A 20,690-nucleotide genomic window follows, 5' to 3' on the forward strand; every position below is an offset into this window, starting at 1 on the left:
TAGTTTAATTAAAAAAAATAAATTTCTCTGAATCAAACCATCTCATTTCAGGAGAGGGTGGGGTTGGGGGCCAACCGTTCAATATACAAACCTCCAGTGAATTTTACTTGAGTCACATTTCTAACCCTCTCCCTCTCTCCTACATGGACACCTACGTCCATAACTGATCCGCTGCAGGCTGCCACATACCTACTCGAGGTGACGGTTTTTCTCTTTTCTACTAGTTTGGTTTCACACTCATTTTCTGTATTTCAAAATTATGTTGAAATCTCTTAGATTTTCTGTATTGTGTGTTTACATATTTAAAAAAATTCTGATAATCATCATTTTAGTGGATTTTCAAAACAGAGAAAGGTAGAAAGGATGCTCAATCTGTTTCAAATCGAAAATCCCCTAGTTAGTCTCTAACCCTCCCCAACGGTCTTGATCTTCCCCGATGGCTATAACCGTTTTTCACTAGTCTCTTGGTGAAGGAAATGACTACAGCATGTATAAAACGACAATAAATGTGGAACAGACACATCTCGGGTCTCATCTTTATCGTGCAACTTATTCGGTTAATAAACCACGTAAAAGGACCAACTATAGGAACACTTCATTTATAAGATGGGGGGGGCTACCAGGTCTACTAAGTCCTCACAGCACCCCGTAATTTTATAAGTACTCCTCTTAAAATTTCTCTGTATAAATTTTATTTTGTTAATTTTAATTAAAAAAATGAAAATTTAACTTTCTTCTTAAAAATTCACACTGTAATTTCCACAGTCCTGTAACAGTGGGAAGGAGCCCTGGTGGCCCAAGCGGTTAAGTACTTGGCTGCTAAATGCAATGCTGGTGGTCGGGACCCACCAGTCACTCCTTGGGAGACAGATGTGGCAGTCTGCTTCCGTAAAGATTACAGCCTTGGAAACCCCGCGAGGCAGTTCTACTCCATCCTGTAGGGTTGCTGTAAGTCGGAACCCACCAGTCACTCCTCGGGAGACAGATGTGGCAGTCTGCTTCCGTAAAGATTGCAGCCTTGGAAACCCCGCGAGGCAGTTCTACTCCATCCTGTAGGGTTGCTGTAAGTCGGAACCCACCAGTCACTCCTCGGGAGAGAGATGTCGCAGTCTGCTTCCGTAAAGACTGCAGCCTTGGAAACCCCGCGAGGCAGTCCGACTCTATCCTGTAGGGTTGCTGTAAGTCGGAACCCACCAGTCACTCCTCGGGAGACAGATGTGGCAGTCTGCTTCCGTAAAGATTGCAGCCTTGGAAACCCCGCGAGGCAGTTCTACTCCATCCTGTAGGGTTGCTGTAAGTCGGAACCCACCAGTCACTCCTCGGGAGACAGATGTGGCAGTCTGCTTCCGTAAAGATTACAGCCTTGGAAACCCCGCGAGGCAGTTCTACTCCATCCTGTAGGGTTGCTGTAAGTCGGAACCCACCAGTCACTCCTCGGGAGACAGATGTGGCAGTCTGCTTCCGTAAAGATTGCAGCCTTGGAAACCCCGCGAGGCAGTTCTACTCCATCCTGTAGGGTTGCTGTAAGTCGGAACCCACCAGTCACTCCTCGGGAGGCAGATGTGGCAGTCTGCTTCCGTAAAGATTACAGCCCTGGAAACCCCGCGGGGCAGTTCTACTCCACCCTGTAGGGTTGCTGTAAGTCGAGACTGACTTGACAGCAATCGGTTATAATAATGGGATAAGTATTTCTAAATCTGTTCAAGTTTCATACTAAAACAAATCATATTAGGTGATTTCTTAAAATTAGATGTGACCTTTTAACACAAAAAAAGACAAGACGCCCCCTCCCCACACCATTTCCCTTATTTACTACAAATTATGAGCTCTAAAGTAGGAATAAAACTGTCAGTACTTTAGAGATGCAAAAATTTTTGTTACAAAAATCCATTTTTCTTTTTTGTTCATAAAAACACAGTAGAATGACATCAAATGTCAAGTATTTTACAGTTTATTAACAAACATAATTCTAGCTTCTTGAAAGTTTTTATTTTGTAAAAGAATACCATTTGTAAAAGTTAAGATTATTTTTTTCAACTTTGTTTTTACGAAAGCGAGGTCATATTTTCCTCTTACAAAAAGGGAGTTCAGCTAGAACCATACATTCCCTATCTGTACTACCAGAGACCTCAACCAGCTGATTACATAGATTCAGTGCTCAATACATCTGAATTTATCTTATGGTCTTTCGGGTTCTCCCTGTATCTAATTTCTAAGAAAAGGAAAATAATTACTAACAAAAATTTTTTTAATTGTAGTGAAATACATATAACAATGCATTTCTTATTTCAACAACACTAACAATTTAGTTACATTAATTACATTCTTCACGTTGTGTAACCACCACCACTATCCACTTCCAAAACCTTTCTATCACTCCAAACAGAAACTCGACACCCCTTAGGTAATATACCTTATTTTTCCTTCCTACATACCCCTGGTAGCCATTAATAAACTTTGGTTTCTATCCATTTGCCTCTTCTGGATATTTCATATAATATTTACCTTTTTGTGTCTGACTTATTTCACTCTGCATAATGTTTCAAGTTTCATCCATGTCAGAGTATGCATCAGAATTTTATTTTTCTTTATGGCTGAATAATACTCCATTATATAGACATACCACATTTTATTTACCCATTCTGAGTTCTGATTTTTATTTCTTAGAGTCCAGATGCCCTTCTTTCACCTTGGTCTAAGCTAAGGAACCATTCATGGGGTAGGAGGTTGAAAGGTGGGAAAACAGGATCCTCATGCAAGTCGTCTAGTGTTTCATAACCAAACTTCCTGCCAGATACCAACTACAGTTTAAAACCATCCTCTCTGTGTCTTTAAGATGATAACTTTGTACCTGTAGCGCTTCTTGTTTCACACTAGTTTTCTCAGGCACTTCGTGAACACTTCCTGAAGAATCGTCAACCTCTTCGATTTCTGAGGATGAAGCACTTTCTACCGTCACAGTCACAGGAAAATCCGATTGCTTAAAGAAAGAGGCCAAGTTTGTGTAAATAATAATGTAAACAAATACCAAATAGTAAAGGGCATCTAATCAAAAGTGATTTTTCTGACGTATCAAGTCATTATCTATAAATGTCTTTCACTACTCCTTAGCCTAAAACAAAAACAAAGTAAAAGGACAGTATCTCATTCTTGTTGTGCTTTTGTTCAGAATTCTTTCTTGCAGGGCTGTGATTAAAAATTTGGAATTACCCAAATTATTTTCCTAAATTTCTTTGACATAAAGCAAGTGAGTAGCCAAAGTAAACATTTTTTTCTCACATCGACTTTATAATACAGACATTTATTTTCTACCATCAGAGACAGAGTCTGGAAGAAAACGTAATTTTTAGGAAGAAATTCCATCATCAGGGACTGACAAAGAAAAATTATAAGAATAATGAGACAGGTCAAACTATCTAAGCTGTGAATAACAAGAGAATTTTCTGTATTAATAAATATCGTAAACACATAAAGCTAAAACCAACCAATTAAAAACTTCTCATCTTCTTAAGCCAAAATTAGTGTAATAACAATACAATTCTACGGTCAAGTATAACCCCCACTGGAGTGTTATTCAATATGATGTTTCTAAACATTCACAAATAACGTGGTCATAACCCCATAAAAATTCTACAAATCAAAAAGAAGAGTGCTAGGATTACATAATTATACAGATGACTGGTTACTGAGATGTAATTTCTACCACAAGCAGCAAACTGCAGTATATGAAAATCCTAAACGGTAGAATTAGGTGTGCCTGCCCCCCAATCTGGGGGATGCAGGGAGCGGTACTGACACACAAGGTGCTCCTATCAGTGGTGGTATCTTTTACAGACAAATATCCTCCACGGTTCTCCAAGACAACCGGGAAGCAGAAGCTGATACTGTAATAAACAGGGTTAACTTGTTCCAAGACCATGAAGCAATATGCCAGGGAATGTGTCGCTCGCATTTAATTCACGCCTCCCTGGTCAGGGAGGGAGGAGGCCCTGAGAAAGCATGCTTTGGGATTTGTCGCTTTGTTTTGGGGTCAGAATCTGGAATTTATATAGATGGTCCCAAAACTACATTTCCTGCAAGAATGAGGACATTCTCGAGTAGGACAGCTTGACATGTCACATGGCCCCAGTGTGTGTCCTATCTACATGGACACTGGCACTGGGAGAGCAACCTGGAAAATTTTTAGGGGATCTACTTCAGGGAGAAAAATGTTTCTCAAAAAGCTCTGTTCACTTTAAAAAGAAGAAAGAAAATGACCTTCTACCTACTCCACCCCGATACACCACTGTTACAAATATGGTAATAACGTACCTGCAAATGGTTATAGACATCACGAGTTTTGATTAATGGAAAACCCCTAAAGAGATATCAATAAATTAAGTTAAACTTTGATGTAAATACAGTGAATTCCTGTAAGACCAGTACTTATGAGCTGCCACAAAAAAGAACTTCCAGATACCTATAATTTTATACCTTTAAAAGTATCAAAATTCTTATTCTGAGTAGGAATTTTACCTTCTGAAATAGAAGGTATTACTACTCTCTTATCCACTTAGTCACCATTAAGAACATCAATTTTTACACAAGAGTGTACACAAGAAGCTTCATGGGCTTCCGAGTATTAAAGTGGGTTGTTCTTTCAATAAAAGCCCCTAGAAACGCCCCTATTCTTTAAGATTTAATGACTCTCCTTTTAGTTTTCCTGATGCTGCCTTCGTAGTCAACGGCTTTGTTGTTTTTAGTTTGCTGCTTCCTGTTAAGTACTTAAAAACCAGTGAACAAACTTGTTAGTATTTTGTACAACATCCATATAGACCTGTGTATAAAAATAAATAAGCTCGATATAAGGGCCTGGACTACTCTGCTATGGAGAAAACGGAATGGAATTTGGCAGATTGGTTTTGTGAGGACTCCGTGAACTGCTGAGAGGCACCTTCAGTTCCTATGTTCAAGATGGTTGTGGTTTCCAGTCCAACTTCTGTAAGATTTGAGTCTCAGCACTATAACTGATATTACCATTTACAAAACAGTACAGTAGTTAGTTGCCCAATGACGATTACGCTGATCAATGTGAGCAGCTGAACAGATATTTTACACAGTACTTATTTCAATTCCTATGTAAAATGCATTCTCTTTGTTTTCTTAAAGTACCTGTTCATCTCCATTTTCTTAAATACTATCAAGTAAGTCATTTCAAAGTCTACAGAATGTGATTCACTTAACAATTCTAAAATTATACATCAACAATCTTAAAAAACTTTTACTCTTCTTTGACAAAAAGTACTGTGAAGAGTTATCTCTTGGGTAAACAATCAGTTAAAAATAATTAAATCTAGTAACTGGTATGGTTTGTTGAAACTTGGAGGCCAGCTGACCAAGTTAGATTAAGTCTAACACATACTTCTCATCTATTTTGTACTATTCCTTATGCCTAAAATGTCTTTTCTTCTTGTTCCTACCTATCCAAATTTCTACTTCTATTCTATAGGGCTTGGCTCAAGTACACATGCCTTTAAGGAAAGCTTTTCTCATCTGCCCAAGTGGGGATAATTTCAGTCTGCTTTAGACTCCCATAGGATTACAATTGCTGTGACATTTAGGAAACTACTTGAAACTCCCAATTATGATGGGTTTTTTTGTTGTTGTTTATCTTCCTTAAGGGGTTCATTAGAGAGAAGCTATGACTGAGTCATCCTTTTTCTCCTACAGAAAAAGTCACACAGAGACCTCCCACAAAATGGAGGTCCCAAAATAAAGAAATCCAAATAAAAACCCTCTACCTGTTCCTCTTTGCTCGTTCTGCAGTACGCCAGGGCAGGAAACCTGACACACCAGGTGGTAGAGGTTCAGGGGCATAATGTTCTTTACCAAGGGTGTGTTTTCTTCCATTGTTTACAGGTTTTTTTGTAGCCAATCCTATATTTCAGGAAGCATTAAAAAAAAAAAAAGATGCACAGAAGGTCTAAAGAGCAATTATCACGTGTGCACACTCTTACAACAGTACAAACGTGTACTTGACAATGATGCCAAGGTTATCAAAAACAGGATCATTTTATAAAAATGTATACAGTTTGAAAACATAAGGTTTCTAAAGTGACAAGCTATCATTTTAACTAAATTATAAGCTGAGTACACGAGATGTGCAGAATATGTACTAGTAAATACACAACTTAAAGAAAGCAAGACTATACGTACTTCTCATCACGTATCATGCAGATATATTCTGGAGTTTATTAAATCTTTGGCATTTAAGAGTCTCAAGGTCAGACAAACACAGATATAGCCCCTGACTCCTGCCAAACAGAGCCGTCTAGATTAGACCAAAACTTCAATTTAAGACTAATTTTTCTCTGTAAAAACTGCCAAAGGTACAACACTGAACCTTGCTGGGTACTAGGTGAGGCGATGTTGTTAGGTACCACTGAGTCAGTTCCAACTCACAGCAACCCCATGTACAACAGAACAAAACACCACTGGGTCCTGTGTCATCCTCACAATCATTATGATGCTTGAGCCTACTATTGTAGCCACTGTGTCAATCTGAGACAGGCAGCCTCAGAGCTCAGCACTTCTAAGAGATACCTGCTTTGGCTTATCCTCCTACACTGGGCAAAATAGGCTACATATTCTTCTGAAACTGTCCTTGACAAGATAACCACAGAACAGCCATAGTGGGCCCCAACCGGTGTTAGCAGGCTTTCTATGCTATCTCAACACTTCGAGTGACCTATTAGCTCATTAAGTGCAAAATACATATAAACATCCCACCGGAGAACGGAGCCCTTGTCTAGAGAAAATGCATAATCACTCCCAAACCCTGAGCCGCTGGACAGAGGGTCAACCCTGAATATTCACAATGAATTTACATTTCCTTGTCTTCTCTCTGCAAAAGCCCACCTCCCCCAGCAAACAGTCCTGGAGGCAGCAGCCCTGACTGCTCCTTTCCTTGTACAACAAAAAAAAGGAAATAAAGTTATATTCTATTTTTATTCCATTGTTATTGTTAATACCTTTTTTCAACCTAAATAAAAATTTTCGAAGAACATATTTTTTAAAATTTCAGGTAGCTTCCAAACGAAAGATTACTTGTTGTTAATTGTTCAGTGATCTTGTTATATAACTACACTTCCTGCAAACTTTTTTGTGGCAAATTAGCAGATTACAACATATACAAATATATTTTGTTTCCTCTATATTACTCCTTAGGAGCGCTGGTGGCGCAGGTTAAGTGCCTGGCTGACAACCAAAAGGTCAGCAGTTGGAACCCATTAGCCACTCCTCGGGAGAAAGAGTACAGTCTTGGAAACCCTATGGGGCAGTTCTATCCTGTCCTACAGGGTCGCTATGAGTTGGAATTGACTCGACGGCAATGGGTTTAGTTTGGTTTATATTATTCCTTATAATCCTACTGTTTAAAACTTTAAAGTTACAAGAAAGGGTCAGTTTCATATGACATTTGGCTTAACTTAGTCCACTATGCCATTCATTCTTATCATGTAAAAAAGCCGATTTGTGAGACTAAAGATAATGCGTTTTAGAAAATAAAATTTAAGATCTCTTCAGAAACAATACAAAAAAGTATCAGCAGAATTAGGGATACAAAATTTATATATTCAGGTGATTGTGAAATTTATGCTGCTGGTTGGTAAAGGGTTTGAAATACAAGATTTTTTTTTTTTTCCCATTACACCTGACCACAAAATTATAGGCTTGGTTTAAAAATTCTGGATTATTATTTGGAAGATCAAATATATACTATAGCAAACAGCTAGAGAACATTTTTCTAAAATGTTCCATCTAGGGTTAATAAACTTGTTTACAGCATTCTTTTATAAGGATTATATATATTTTAAATTTTTATCATCTTTGAAAGCAGCAGAGCAGTACCTGACTCAGTAACTGTAGGTACGAATCTGCAAAGAAGAAAAATGAGCAAGAGAAAAAATGGAACTGAGAAGAAGTTTTGTTTCCTATAGCATGGAAGGATAATTCTTCATTTAAAAAAAAAATCACTCAAAAGCACAGCTGCTAAAATGAATTGTCATTAAAGCACACACCAAGTTTTAAATGCAAAATGTTAGAAGTAATCATCAACCGAGAAACTTACTCAAAGTAAACTTTTTGTGATCAAAAACAAAAAAGTTGGTTAATAATTAAAAAGAAAATATTAGCGTTCTTTTCCTAACAATTCATTTACTGTTTCTCATTCCGTAAATTCCCATAATTTGTGTTAGAACAATTATAGTGCTCATAATATGCATGCAGTCAACACCGGCTGTTACCTTCAATATCGCACAATGAGAAGAGATTTCTAATTTTAGCGAACTGGAACACATGAGGGGTACAAGTTCTAATAACATTAAAAAGCCAAGATAGAAAGGGTTACCAATTCGAATAGTAGCTTTTCCTTTTCGTCCACTTCCCAGAATTATAGTTCTCTTTTTCTGTCTAGCAGTTTTAGATGGTTCCTTTACTGATGGAGATGTTATCCACTGGTACTGGAAGAGAGATGATAAATATTCCATTTCACTAACAGGCAATTTATGAGGACGTGACCTTACTTGGATACTTTAAGTGGTTAAAAGGTTTGCGATCTGCATTTCTGGGACCCCAAATTAAAGAATCATACAATATTTTCAAAACCAGAAAAGCAAATTGATTTGACTGAAAATTTAAGATGGCAGACAAGTGCCTTAACAATTTTATTTTATTAAACAGAGAAGAAAAACAAGCAATTAAAGAGAAATTTTTCCTAGGAGATTAAAACATGTTATACCTCTGACTTAGCACTCGTTCCATTCTGGATAACTTTTTTGATAACTGCTTTCATCACTGAATGATCTAAAGTAAAATGAAAATGGAAATTACAGTAATTGCGTTCCAGTGACTATTCCATTAAAAAAAAAAAAGTCAACTAATTATTGCTTGTCCTATAAAATTAAACATCAAATTTGGATTACTGCAATTACATACCCACTTCCCCCTTGAGTATCCTAACTTCTTCCTCAAAAACATAAGATAAAAGCATGCCACCATGCATATTGCTACCATTTTGGTGGCAGCAAAGACCAAATCTGTACACTTTGGATCTAAAGTAGCTTCAGGTACAGCTGGCTAGACAGCCAAGAGCTTGGGCATTATCCAGGCACTTAGATATTTAATGGGCATCTTAAACTTAATACAGCCAAACTTAAGTCTTGATACCCCCTCAAAGTTGTGCCTCCCCCAGCCTTCCCCCTCAGTAATGGTACTACCCAGTTGCACACATTATTATTTGGACTTTATTTTTTTATTTATTGTGCTTTAAGTGTAAGTTTACGAATCAAGTCAGTCTCTTACACAAATACTTATATACACCTCGCTATGTACCCCTAGCTGCTCTTCTCCTAATGAGACAGCACACTCTTTCTCTCCACCCTGTATCTCCCGTGTCCATTCAACCAGCTCCTGTCTCCCTCCGCCTTCTCATCTCCCCTCCAGACAGAAGCTGCCCACATAGTTTCATCTGTCTACTTGAGCCAAGAAGCTCACTCTAGGAGTTTTTAGAAAATTATTCTTTTCTTTATACCCCACACCTAATCAATGTGCAAGTCCTGTCAGCTACATCCTTAAAACGTAACCTGAATTAAACCACTTTTCACTATCTTCAACCTCCCACCCTAGTCTAAACCACAACCTTCTCTCACCTGGACCACCTCACATGGTAGTCTCCTAACTGGTTTATTTTCCTTCTTGCCTCCACCTATAGTTTATTATACCAGGGTGATCATTCTGAAACACTACTGGGATCATGCCATTTTCTAGCTCAAAACGCTCCTGTCGCTTTGAGCTCTCTCAGCTGTTAAGGCCTTATCAGAGGAGGCCCCTGGCTAGGTCTCTGATCTCATCACTCCCTCACTCAGCGCTCTAGCCAAGTCGGCCTCCTTGCTTTTCCTTAAATACTCCTGCCCACCCTGCCACCTCACTGTCTGTGTGCTCACTGCTTCCTGGTCCTGGAAAGTTCCTCCAGATCTTTCCATGCACCACTTCTTTCCTTCACTCACATTTCTGCTCAAATGTCACTTCTTCAGTGAAGCAGTCCCTGAAAAACCTATCTTAAACAGTTCTACTCGTTTCCCTTCTGTCTCCTTACCTTATGGTATTCTTGGACCTTCTACTATCTAAAATTACATTACTTTTTGTTTACTTGTTTATACCTGAACTCCTCCACTAGAATGTAAGGTCCATGAGGGCAAGACTTTGTCTATGCTCTTACTGCCTAAACCAGTGTCTGGCCCAGAGAAGGTTAAAAAAAAAAAAAACAAATGTTGTCAAATTAACATATGAATGAAATGCCCTTTCCAAGGACTCAGGTTTCACGAAAAGGAAATAATGCTGTTGGTGGGAACAGGCTTATTATCTAGGTTCACCTCTATTCAGACTAGCAGCCAATAGCAATTTGCAAGTATAACCCATTTTAATCAGTAAATCAGCTGTTAAAAACATAAAAGGAGGTGCAAGATTAAAAAAGTATAAAATTAGGAAAATAATCACACTGAGTTTTTAAAAACTGCCAATTCATATCAAATTCTTCTTGTTTTATTTGTTAATCAATGAAAAAAATGTGGTGACATACCAACGAGTGGATTTTTTCTTATATCCAGAATGACCAAAGTTCTGTTGGTTTCAAGGGCCTTTAGAAAAGCTTCTGCTCCTTCATTGGTGAGGCCACACTGCTGCAGGTCGAGTGCTTACGATGAAAGACAAAAGGTCACTAGCCAGCTCCATACAGCTGTAACATACAGACAACTCTTATACATGCAAGAGAGATTCCTGCACAACACTGGTCAAGGCAGGTTTTTAATCTTTGGTATTGAAAAAATAAAAACAGAAAAACATATGCATACACGTAACTGAAAATCCAATAAAAAACCCTTCTTGGATGTGCCATGACCATCCTCTCGTTAGAGTACCAGTAAATCAACATATTTTACAATTACAGTGTCAAAGGGTAAATGCACATAACCCACTGGTCTTTTGAACATCGCTGAATGACGCTCTGTCCGCCATCAGCAAAGATGCTCGTGGCAGTGTAAATCTCACTGGCAAAAACTGGGTGGCGTTCAGAAACTGCACTGCATTCTTTTGATCATGATCGTAAGCTCCAGGTAACGCTCAGTTGCATTGAAAAATAGAAAAGAAAACAAAAGGAATGTAAGAACTGTCAGTTTTAGAATAAAAATGACAGAAAAAGGAGTCTAAGAGGATGCAAATAATTCAAACCCAAAGGGTGTGTAAATAGAGAATATACGTCAAAAATCTATAATAAAAGAATGATGGTGAAGAACTATCTCTTGGTAAAAGGTCAGGCAAAGAAAAGAACAAATGGTCATAAATCCTACAGTACTGAGTTGACCAACCTACTTATTTAAATTAAAGGGATCATCACAAAAGCATAGGTATAAAAAAGATTGTAACACAGGAAAATATCATAAACCTTTTTAAAAATACCATATATACACTAGTACATTAAAACAAATGAAGTCTTTTAAAACCCTAGAAATAACACACAGAAATAATAAATCGGATATATGGATCTGATGAAATATGATGCAACCCTTACAAACTCGTACCACAGAAGAATGGGCACAGGGTAGAATAAACACTAGTCAAATTAATAAAAATAGCTAGTAAATCTCACCAGTAAATCAAGTGAATATAAATTACAGCAATGAAATATGAATGTTTCCACAGCAGATTAGGCCAAGGTCACATAACAAAAACCTTTAAAATGTACACAGCCTTTTAATCCAGCAAATCTCCTTCTAAGACATTAAAGAAACAGAGGTGTGGGCAAGGATGTGAAAAACTGGAAACAGCTTACATATCCAACGAGAATAAATTAGCTAAATGTACTAAGTATACCCATGTAATGAAACCCTGAACAGTCACTGAAAATGACGTGAGATGTTAAGTTTGTTGACTTAAGATGTCCACGTTATACGAAGTAAAAAGAGCTATAAAATTTAGACAGTCATCCCACTTTTACTAAAAAACAAACAAACAAAAAAACCAGCATCTTCCCCTCCTGTGAATACTGGAAGGAAATACACCACAGCAGACCAAAATGTTGAGGCCAGTTATTTCTGGATGGTGAAATCATGGATGCTTATCGTATTTTCTAATTTGCCACAATGATTATGAATCATCTTTGAAAATTTTTAAAGTTTTAAAAAGTGACACAACCCAATGTTTGTGAGGATGACGGTCTTGCATCTACTGCTAGTGTTAACGATAAAATGGCCGAGCATTTCTGGAAGACGATTTGGCGATACGCATCAAAAGGGTTCAAAACACGTTTTACTGAGTAATACTTTGAATTATTCTAGGAAGTAATCTAGATGGGCACAGAAACATATATACAAGATGTCTACAACACAGCTGTTCACAATAGGGGAAAAGTACAAACTGTCTCTGTATCTAACAGCAGGGTACCGATCAGATAAGTGATTACACAACAACATAACGCAGTACTACATTAAGTGGGTGAAGGAAGCAGGGTTATTCAATAGTAAGCATACCGTGATTCCATTTTTGTAATTTCTAGGTATACAAATATATTTATAGAAAAAAAAAAGACCAAAAGTAATGCCAAAATGAACAGTGATTATCTCTGGATATTAAGATTATGGATGAGATCATAAAGGAACATATGTACTTTTACAGAAGTGCAAAAGCAAAATAAAAGCTATTGGGGAAAAAGAGGCTTTTTATATCTTACGACAACACTAATGTGCCAAAAGCCAAGCATATTTAATACAAAAAATTGAACATTTCCCATTTTTAGAAGTTCATTTAACATACCTCTAAGCCATAGATCCTCACTAAGAGATTCTGCAAATGCACTTGCTCCTAGGTCACCAACAAGTGTGTTGCAGTTGAAAGTGACACGCCTTAAGCCAGCCATACAGTCAAGGTCAGGTCTCCTATAGCGAAGACTCTCAGCCCAGGTTTCTTCGTGTCTTCTCATGGTCTGATACTTCAAAGTTTCAATAGATTAAGATTAAGATGCTTGAATATGGCAAGAGGGTATGCCTACTAAACCCCAAAACAAAAACAAACCAACCTAACCAGTTGCCGTTGAGTCGATTCTGACTCATGGAGACCCCATGTTTTTCAGAGTAGAGCTGTGCGCAATAGGGTTTTATGCCTACTAAGTATGGCTTATTATGCCAGAAATTTACACACACATTCTAACTATAGATGCCAGGAAATTTAACGTAAGAGAACAAACAATACATTCTAGCTTAGGAGTCAGATCACCCAGATTCTAGTCTATCACTGATGAGTTGTGTAACCCACCACTGCATGACCTGTCACTGATAGATTGTTTAAACTTTGATAACTCAATTAACTTTTACGAGTTGTATTTTCCTTGTTTGCCAAGTCAGAAAATGGCTCTAAATCCTATAATTGCTGAGCCTCTAAATTATATCATTCTGTCCTCCAGTGGTCTCCAAGTATTTCTAACCAGGCAACCTAAAAATAAGTATTTTTTGAACATGTATCTCACTTATTAATAAATTATACATATGAAATTCTATACAGACATTTTATGTACATTGTAAGTTACACAAGAACAACAGATACTAAAATAGAAATGAGACAAAAATATAAATAGTTCTAATATTTTGTTATCCTAACCCAACGGATCTTGCAATTTCTTAGGGTATGCATAGCAATTTTAGAGGTCTGTTTGGAAACCCTGGTGGCATACCGGTTAAGTGCTACAGCTGCTAACCGAAGGGTCAGCAGTTCGAATCCACCAGGCACTCCTTGGGAACTGAATGGGGCAGTTCTACTCTGTGCTATAGGGTCACTATGAGTCAGAATCGACTCGATGGCACTGGGTTTGGTTATATGCAAAGTCAGTCTAATAAGCCATAGGAAACTTTTTTTAAACATATATATGCCTTAAAGATAAACTATAATCAATTCTTAGCATTTGTAAGGTAAACTTTCATAATAGGGAACGATGACTTTAAAAGAAAAAAAATCCATTACTTTCTTGAATAACAAAAGACTCAAAGCTCCTATGATATTCTAAAAGGAAAATCCTTACTGTCATTTTTCCATTAAGAATAAAAGCATCAAGAGACTGGAGGAATCCCCAGGACTCCGGCCCCTGGACACCCTTCTAACTCAGAAGTGAAGCCACTCCCAAAGTTCACCTTTCAGCCAAAGATGAGGCCTGGTGGCACAAGTGGTTCAGAGCTGGGCTGCTAACCAAAAGGTCGGCAGTTTGAATCTACCAACTCTCCTTGGAAACCCTATGGGATAGTTCTACTACCTTCTATAGGGTTGCTATGAGTTGGAATTGACTCGACGGCAATGGGTTTGGTTTTGGTTTATAAGACAAACAATAAAACATATGAGGAATGTGCTTCTTAGTTCAATCAAGTATATGAAATCAAATGGGCAACACCTGCCCTGGAACAAAGATGAGAAGGCGTGAAGGGGCAGGAAAACTGGATGGACGAATGGACATGGTGAACTCGGAGTGGAAAGGGAAAGGCGGAAAGTGCTGACACAATGTGAGACTGCAGCCAATGCCATGAAACAATTTGCGCGTATATTTTTGAATGAGAAACTGATTTGCTCTGTAAGCTTTCACCTAAATCACAAAATAAATAAAAGCATCAAGCAGAAATAACAGCAAAGTGCTTATTATGCACCAGGCTCTACTTTATGCAAATTAGTTCATTTAATGCTCATAATGACCAATAAAGTAGATTTTATTATATACATTTTGCAGCTGAGAAACTTAGGCACAGAGATGTTAAGTAATTTACCCAGGGTCACGAGCTATTAAGTGAGAGAATTGGCATTTGAACCTAGGTTATCTGGCTCCAGAATCCATGCTCTTGATTACTATCTATATCAGGGGTCAGTGGACTTGCTCTATAAAGGCTCAGATAGGAAATACTTTCAGCTTAGTAGGACATACAGTTTCTGTTGCAAATATTCGACTCTGCCGCTGTAGTGCAAAAAGCAGCCACAGAGACTATGTAAACAAATGGGTGTGGTTATGTTTCAAAAAACTTTACTGACCAAAAAACAGTTAGTGAATCAGGTTTGGCCATAACCTGATTTGTACTACAAACTACTAAAAAGGTGTCATGTCAAATTAATAACTAACTTTAGGGCTTAAGATAATAGTTATAATCACTATAAAGTTGTTCAGGCATCGTATAAAATTATCCATCTACATTTTTTCTAACAATGTTTTAAAAGTTATTTACAAAATGTTAACGTGATTTTTCTTACTTTATAAATTACAACCGTTAACAATAAAGATTTGAATCATTTCAGTCAAGTGAGGGCTGTAATAACAAATATTTCTTCCCAGTGCCACAGAAAACATTTTCAGTAACTAAAAATACATGAAAGTATTACTCATCACGTGTTATACATCAAACCTCTTATTTCTAAGATTAAGTTTACCAGCTTTACTAAATGGTAGGACCCCAAATTTCAAACTGGTCATTCTTTCTGAAAACTAAAGCTGCCAATCACCATATGCATGAAGAAACAAAAAATAACTACCATCTTGTATCAAAATATTAATGTGCTTCAATCACATAAGTTCTCAGGAAAACATAAACATAAAATCACCTTTAAGATCTTGGCCATGTGATCTGCTCCTTGCCATGTCAGATTACACCCCGTGAAGTTTACAGTCTTTAGAGTGATAGAGTTCTTTATACCTTGACAAATAACTAAAAGGAAATACACACAATAAGATGAAGAGCCTACACAACTTGGTCAGTCTTGATTAATTCACATTATTTAGTTCATAGCCATATTCTTAAAATGCACCAACTAACGGATTGGTACGTTCTAAAACGTGCCAGTAACAAAGTGTTACTCCAGTTTACAGTAAGGGTGCAATTCTAGTTAGAAGCTAAAACTGAAAACTCTGAATGCTGCAAATGTTATCTCCACCATTTAGCCCAGTAATATAGATGACCTTTTGAAGCATATGAAAGAAAAAAAACCCTCAACAGCAAGACTCTTCCTACTTTCATTTCCGACGACATACCTAAATCTCTATGATCAATCAATAATTTAACTATAAACCAAGAATTTTATTAGGTGCTATGCAGTATGCTCAAGCAATATAAGACAGAGGATGTCAAACTCTGTCCCCTCAAATTGAAATGCAGACTTCCTTACCCCTCCAGACCATTACCCTACTCAGTGAACACACCAGCTCTCAAGGATCTCAATCCAAGGTCGCCTTCTCTGTGAGTCCTTCTGTGACTCTCCCATCAAGTTTGCTGGCCTTCTGCGTGCTCCCATAGCACTTTGCATACATTTCCTATTTCAGCGCATTATAATCGTACTTGCATCTATGTACATTTGCATTTCCCTTTGTATCTTCCTATTGCCCCCCTTCCACAAACATTTTTTGGAGGAAGATCCTAACAAGATGAACATCTACAAAAATCAGAGAATACCAAATACTACATATTCAGGGTACAAGTGACACTTGACCAAAGATTGGACAGGCAATGGAGGCAGTCCAGGCAGAAATGGTAGCAAGAAGAAGGTGCAGACAGGAATTAACATGCCATTTAGGGAATCATGAGGCCAGTCTGATGGGACACCAGTTAAACAGGATTTAAACTCACTTTGTAAACCTCCATCTCCAATTGGACAATTTGCAAGAGACAGGTGCACCAAAGAAGATGATTTATTCAATCCCTTTAAAGGGGAAAAAAGTTAAAAATTAATAACATTCAAGTTTTTTTTTTTCCCCCAAAAAGCAACTATGAAATGTTTACCGGGCACATTCCCGAAAGCTTACCTTTGTTAAAACAGTCAAATCTCTCTCTCTCAGAACCAGCCCATTCAGCTCCAGGTTCCTGAGAGCACCTGATACACTTAAACAGCCTTTCAGGGCTTTACACAGCTGGAAGGATATGTCTCTGGATCTTACCGCAGGAATCCGACTTCTATAAACTTTACTTCTGTCAGAAACTAAAGCAAAAGGTTTTTGTAAAATTAGTGATTTCATCCACACATTTAACCAACATTAGAAAGCATCTGCTCTGTGTTAGGCACAGAAACAACTCATGCCCTGAGAGTCCCCCTTAACAAGGGAAACGAGTAAATTCAAAACTTCAGCCATATGAGATATATACACAGAGGTTCTTACGAAAGCAAAGCGGTTACATCCAAGTGAAGGCTTCAAGATAATGCTGACGCTCAATCAAGAGAGATGAGTGTGACCTCTTGGGGTAGGTGTGGGAGATGCATTATCTTTAGAGGGACCGGCAGGTGGGAAGGCATCCAAGCCTGAGACCTGTCAGGCACTGTAAAAACCGCAGGCAGGTATGACTAAAACCTAGGCGTGCAAGACAGAGTCAGAAATTAAAATAGAGAAGTCGGCCTAAACTAGACTGAGAGGGAGTATGCCTTTTGTCTCACAGGCAGTGAGGACCAGAGCTACTACTGTCACACAAGGTGCCTCCGGCAGGTAGAAAAACATACTTGGCATACCAATTAAATAAAGACAACCTTCTGAGGGGAACAGTTAGGAAAAGGCACCTATTGCAGGCAGATCAATTTAAAAAAGCACCCCTTCCTCAGCGCCAACAGAGCCCATGGACAACGCAAGTCTGACTTCAGCTCCCACCTGCATCCTCTTCTGCTGGGTGACTTTGTGCAGGACACAAGCTGTGCAACTAATGCGCTGGTCCCAGTGAGGACCAGCTGTTTTAAACATATTTGGCTTTTCATTTTAGAAAGATCACTTGGGCTGAGGTAGGTAATGAATGGTGAGCTAAGGGGCAGGAAAGCCAGCAAGGAGCTTCTGCAATAGTCCAGTCAAAAAGTAACGGCGGATGAACAAGTAGTACTTAGGAGGATAAAACTTACATCCTAAACAGATACAGGAAATAAAGGCTCAGTTAAGGAAATCTGAAATGGTCTCTGTAATGCACTTTTCCTACATTCGGGATAAAATATTAGGCAAGATCAAATACATTAGCTTTCACTCTAACAAGAATTAACTTTGCTGTTAATTTTGTCGTTGATTCTGAGCAAGTCACTCAATTCTATGCATCTGCTGCCTCATCTGAAAATAAGAGTTGGCCGAAGTTATAGACAAGGTCCCTCTCACCTGTAATTTCTTTTGATTTCTGAGTTATTACTTAGGTTAAGAAAAGTCCCTTCTCAGGTAGAGAACAGTTCCTACACCTGAGATGCAGAGAATAACCTGACTTCTTTTCAGCAGATGTGCTGAACTGTCTTTGCAGTGCCATGCCCAGAAAAGGTGACAGGTGTTGTTTTTGTTGACTAATCAACAATCATTCTCTCTCCCAGATCTTCACACCCTCGCTCTCAGCTGGCTCCTTCCTCTCGGCTTATGAACATACTGAAGACTATCCATTTAAAAAAGAAAATCTTTCAGACCCACAATTTTCTGGATCTTCTGGTAACCTCAGTCCCTCCTGTGCCTTCAACCACCAAGCCTTCGTAAAGTCCCAATCTATATCTTGGGCCCAGTCTTCTCTCCAGGCCTGCCAGCAGACATGTTTAGATGCTCCACAGCTAGTAACACATTTAAAAATGAGCTAAGATTCTCTCCCACCACAACCTGTTCCTGCTGTGCTCCGCTTCTCAGGGAAATAATAGAAACTGTCACCCGAGTAAGGAACCTGGGAATTCTCTTGCCTTATCTCTTGCTGACCTCCCTCTTCTAACTGGTTACCAGGCCCCATGCATTTGTCTCTTTGATTTCTGAAATCCAGTCCCACCTCTCAATTCCCACATCTTAATTTGAGCCCTTACCATACCCTTACTAGTTGTCAAGTTGGTTCCAACTCATGGTGACCCCATGTGTGTCAAAGTAGAACTGCACTCCACACAGTTTTTAAAGGCTGATTTTTCATAAATAGATCACCAGGCCTTTCTTCCTAGATGCCTCTGGGTGGACTTGAATCTCCAACATTTGGTTAGCAGCCGAGCACATTAACCGTTTGTGACACCCTACAGAATTCACTCTCCTTCCAATCGGCTGCCCTCCATATGGACGTCAGAGAGAGCTCCCAAATTTAAAGTAAATTTCATTGCTCCCCAGCTTAAAAACCCTTCCATGATTCCCCACAGCCTTCAGGATAAAATTCTAACACCTTAACAGGACAAACAAGGACCCTCCCTGTTTGGCCACCAACAGGTGTTGAGTCTCAACATTTCCTGTTCTTTCTCAAACCCTAAGTTACAGTCTAGCTTCTCATTTTTGCCATGTTATTTCATTATGTCCAAGGCTTTCACACAAGCTGCTCTCTCCTGCCATCAGCTAGCTTCTACACAGCCTTCAAAATTTAGTTCAGTTGGCACCTCCTCCAGGAAGCCTTCCCTGAATTCTCTCTTCAATTTTCAATTTCCTGAGCTCACTTCTACCACAACACTGACAGTGGTGCACGTGTTCACTTGTCTCCAACACAGTGCTTGCGGAAGGCTGAACTTGTTCTAGTGCCAGGATATTTTACATGCTAACTCCCTTTAGCCCTAAGAACCCATGGAAAGAATTGTTTTTAATGCCTTTTTATAAGTGTGGGGATTGTAGTTCAAAAAGATTAAGTAACTTTACCTCAAGTCACTGAAGGCTAAGTCCTGGAATTCTAACTCCAGCCTGTCTCCAACACTTGTGCCTTTTCACTTATGCTACTGATTAAAATCTTTTTTTTTAATTTGCCTGGATCAATAAAAATCAACAACAAGGTGGGCATGTATTCATTTCCTAACTGCTTTATTCTCCATTAGGCAAAACCACTCAATAAAATCTGTAACAGTTGTCTAACGCTTTAAGGATGTCCCAAACTCTGCGAAGCACTGTACAACTATTAACTCAGCTGCTGAATTCTTGAGTCCTGTTACTAATTCCAAATTACAGAAAAGAAAACTGAGGCTTAGAGACCTAGAGTGACTTGCTGGTAAGTGTCCAAGACCGCCTAACAGGTCTACTGCACCCAGGCTCCGGCACTGAGCGCACAGGGCTCCATCCTGGACAGTTCGAGACTGGTCTAGAAGACAACACAGCACGGACACGGGGGCACGGCAGGCGGGATCTACAAACCTGTTTCTCCAAGCCACGGTTGGAAGAAACTCTTTATAGAGATCAAGGGCAGGTTTTTGTTAACCTTCAGGGTGCTCAGGAGGGGCGCCCAGTCCACGACGCGGAGGCGGTCGGCGTCGAAGTCCAGCACGCCCTCGCGGAGGCAGGCGCGCACGGCGGCGAGCGGCACCGAGTCCTGCAGCGCGCACAGGTACTCGTAGTGCGAGTAGAAGTCGGCCGCGCTGTCGCGGCGCAGCTTCACCGAGTCGATCATGGCGAGACGGGTAGGCTCGGGGGTTCGCCCGCCGCGGAGACGACGCCCGCACCCTCCCTGGGAGCCCCGGGCTGGCCGCCCGCTCCACTCGGGTGTCCACAGCCCCGCCGGCCGCGGCCCCACGCCGGGCCCTGGAGCGGCCGCTCGGGCAGAAGACGCGGAACTCGGCCCGGCTAGGCGGGCCCCTGGACGCCGCGCTCCCGCGCCGCCTCCCGCGCCGCGGTCCCAGCCGTTAGCGCCCGCCTCATGGCTGTCGGCAGCTAGCGGGGCTGCAGTTTAGCCGGCGGGCAAGTGCCCGCCACGGTCTGCGCC

The 20,690-nt window shown here is 39.6% G+C and overlaps 1 protein-coding gene across 2 annotated transcripts in view; it reads right to left on the reverse strand.

The window, feature by feature from the left end:
* CEP78 (centrosomal protein 78) overlaps positions 1–20,441 on the reverse strand; it is a 38,212-nt gene extending 17,771 nt beyond the window's left edge. The window contains exons 1-11 of one of the 2 annotated variants that reach the window (XM_010587495.3): positions 20,126–20,441; positions 16,850–17,022; positions 16,674–16,746; positions 15,655–15,758; positions 12,844–13,018; positions 10,616–10,729; positions 8,777–8,841; positions 8,387–8,498; positions 5,781–5,916; positions 4,312–4,357; positions 2,852–2,980 (exon numbers count right to left, since the gene is read on the reverse strand). In XM_010587495.3, the coding sequence (XP_010585797.1) occupies positions 2,852–2,980; positions 4,312–4,357; positions 5,781–5,916; positions 8,387–8,498; positions 8,777–8,841; positions 10,616–10,729; positions 12,844–13,018; positions 15,655–15,758; positions 16,674–16,746; positions 16,850–17,022; positions 20,126–20,378 (1,380 nt within the window). In that variant the 5' untranslated portion in view covers positions 20,379–20,441. The remainder of the gene's footprint in view (positions 1–2,851; positions 2,981–4,311; positions 4,358–5,780; positions 5,917–8,386; positions 8,499–8,776; positions 8,842–10,615; positions 10,730–12,843; positions 13,019–15,654; positions 15,759–16,673; positions 16,747–16,849; positions 17,023–20,125) is intronic. The other variant, XM_010587496.3, reaches the window with a different exon arrangement.
* Positions 20,442–20,690: the final 249 nt, after the last annotated feature.

This window comes from Loxodonta africana, chromosome 9 (assembly GCF_030014295.1).
Source record: "Loxodonta africana isolate mLoxAfr1 chromosome 9, mLoxAfr1.hap2, whole genome shotgun sequence".
In the NCBI taxonomy this organism is placed as follows: Eukaryota; Metazoa; Chordata; class Mammalia; order Proboscidea; family Elephantidae; genus Loxodonta; species Loxodonta africana.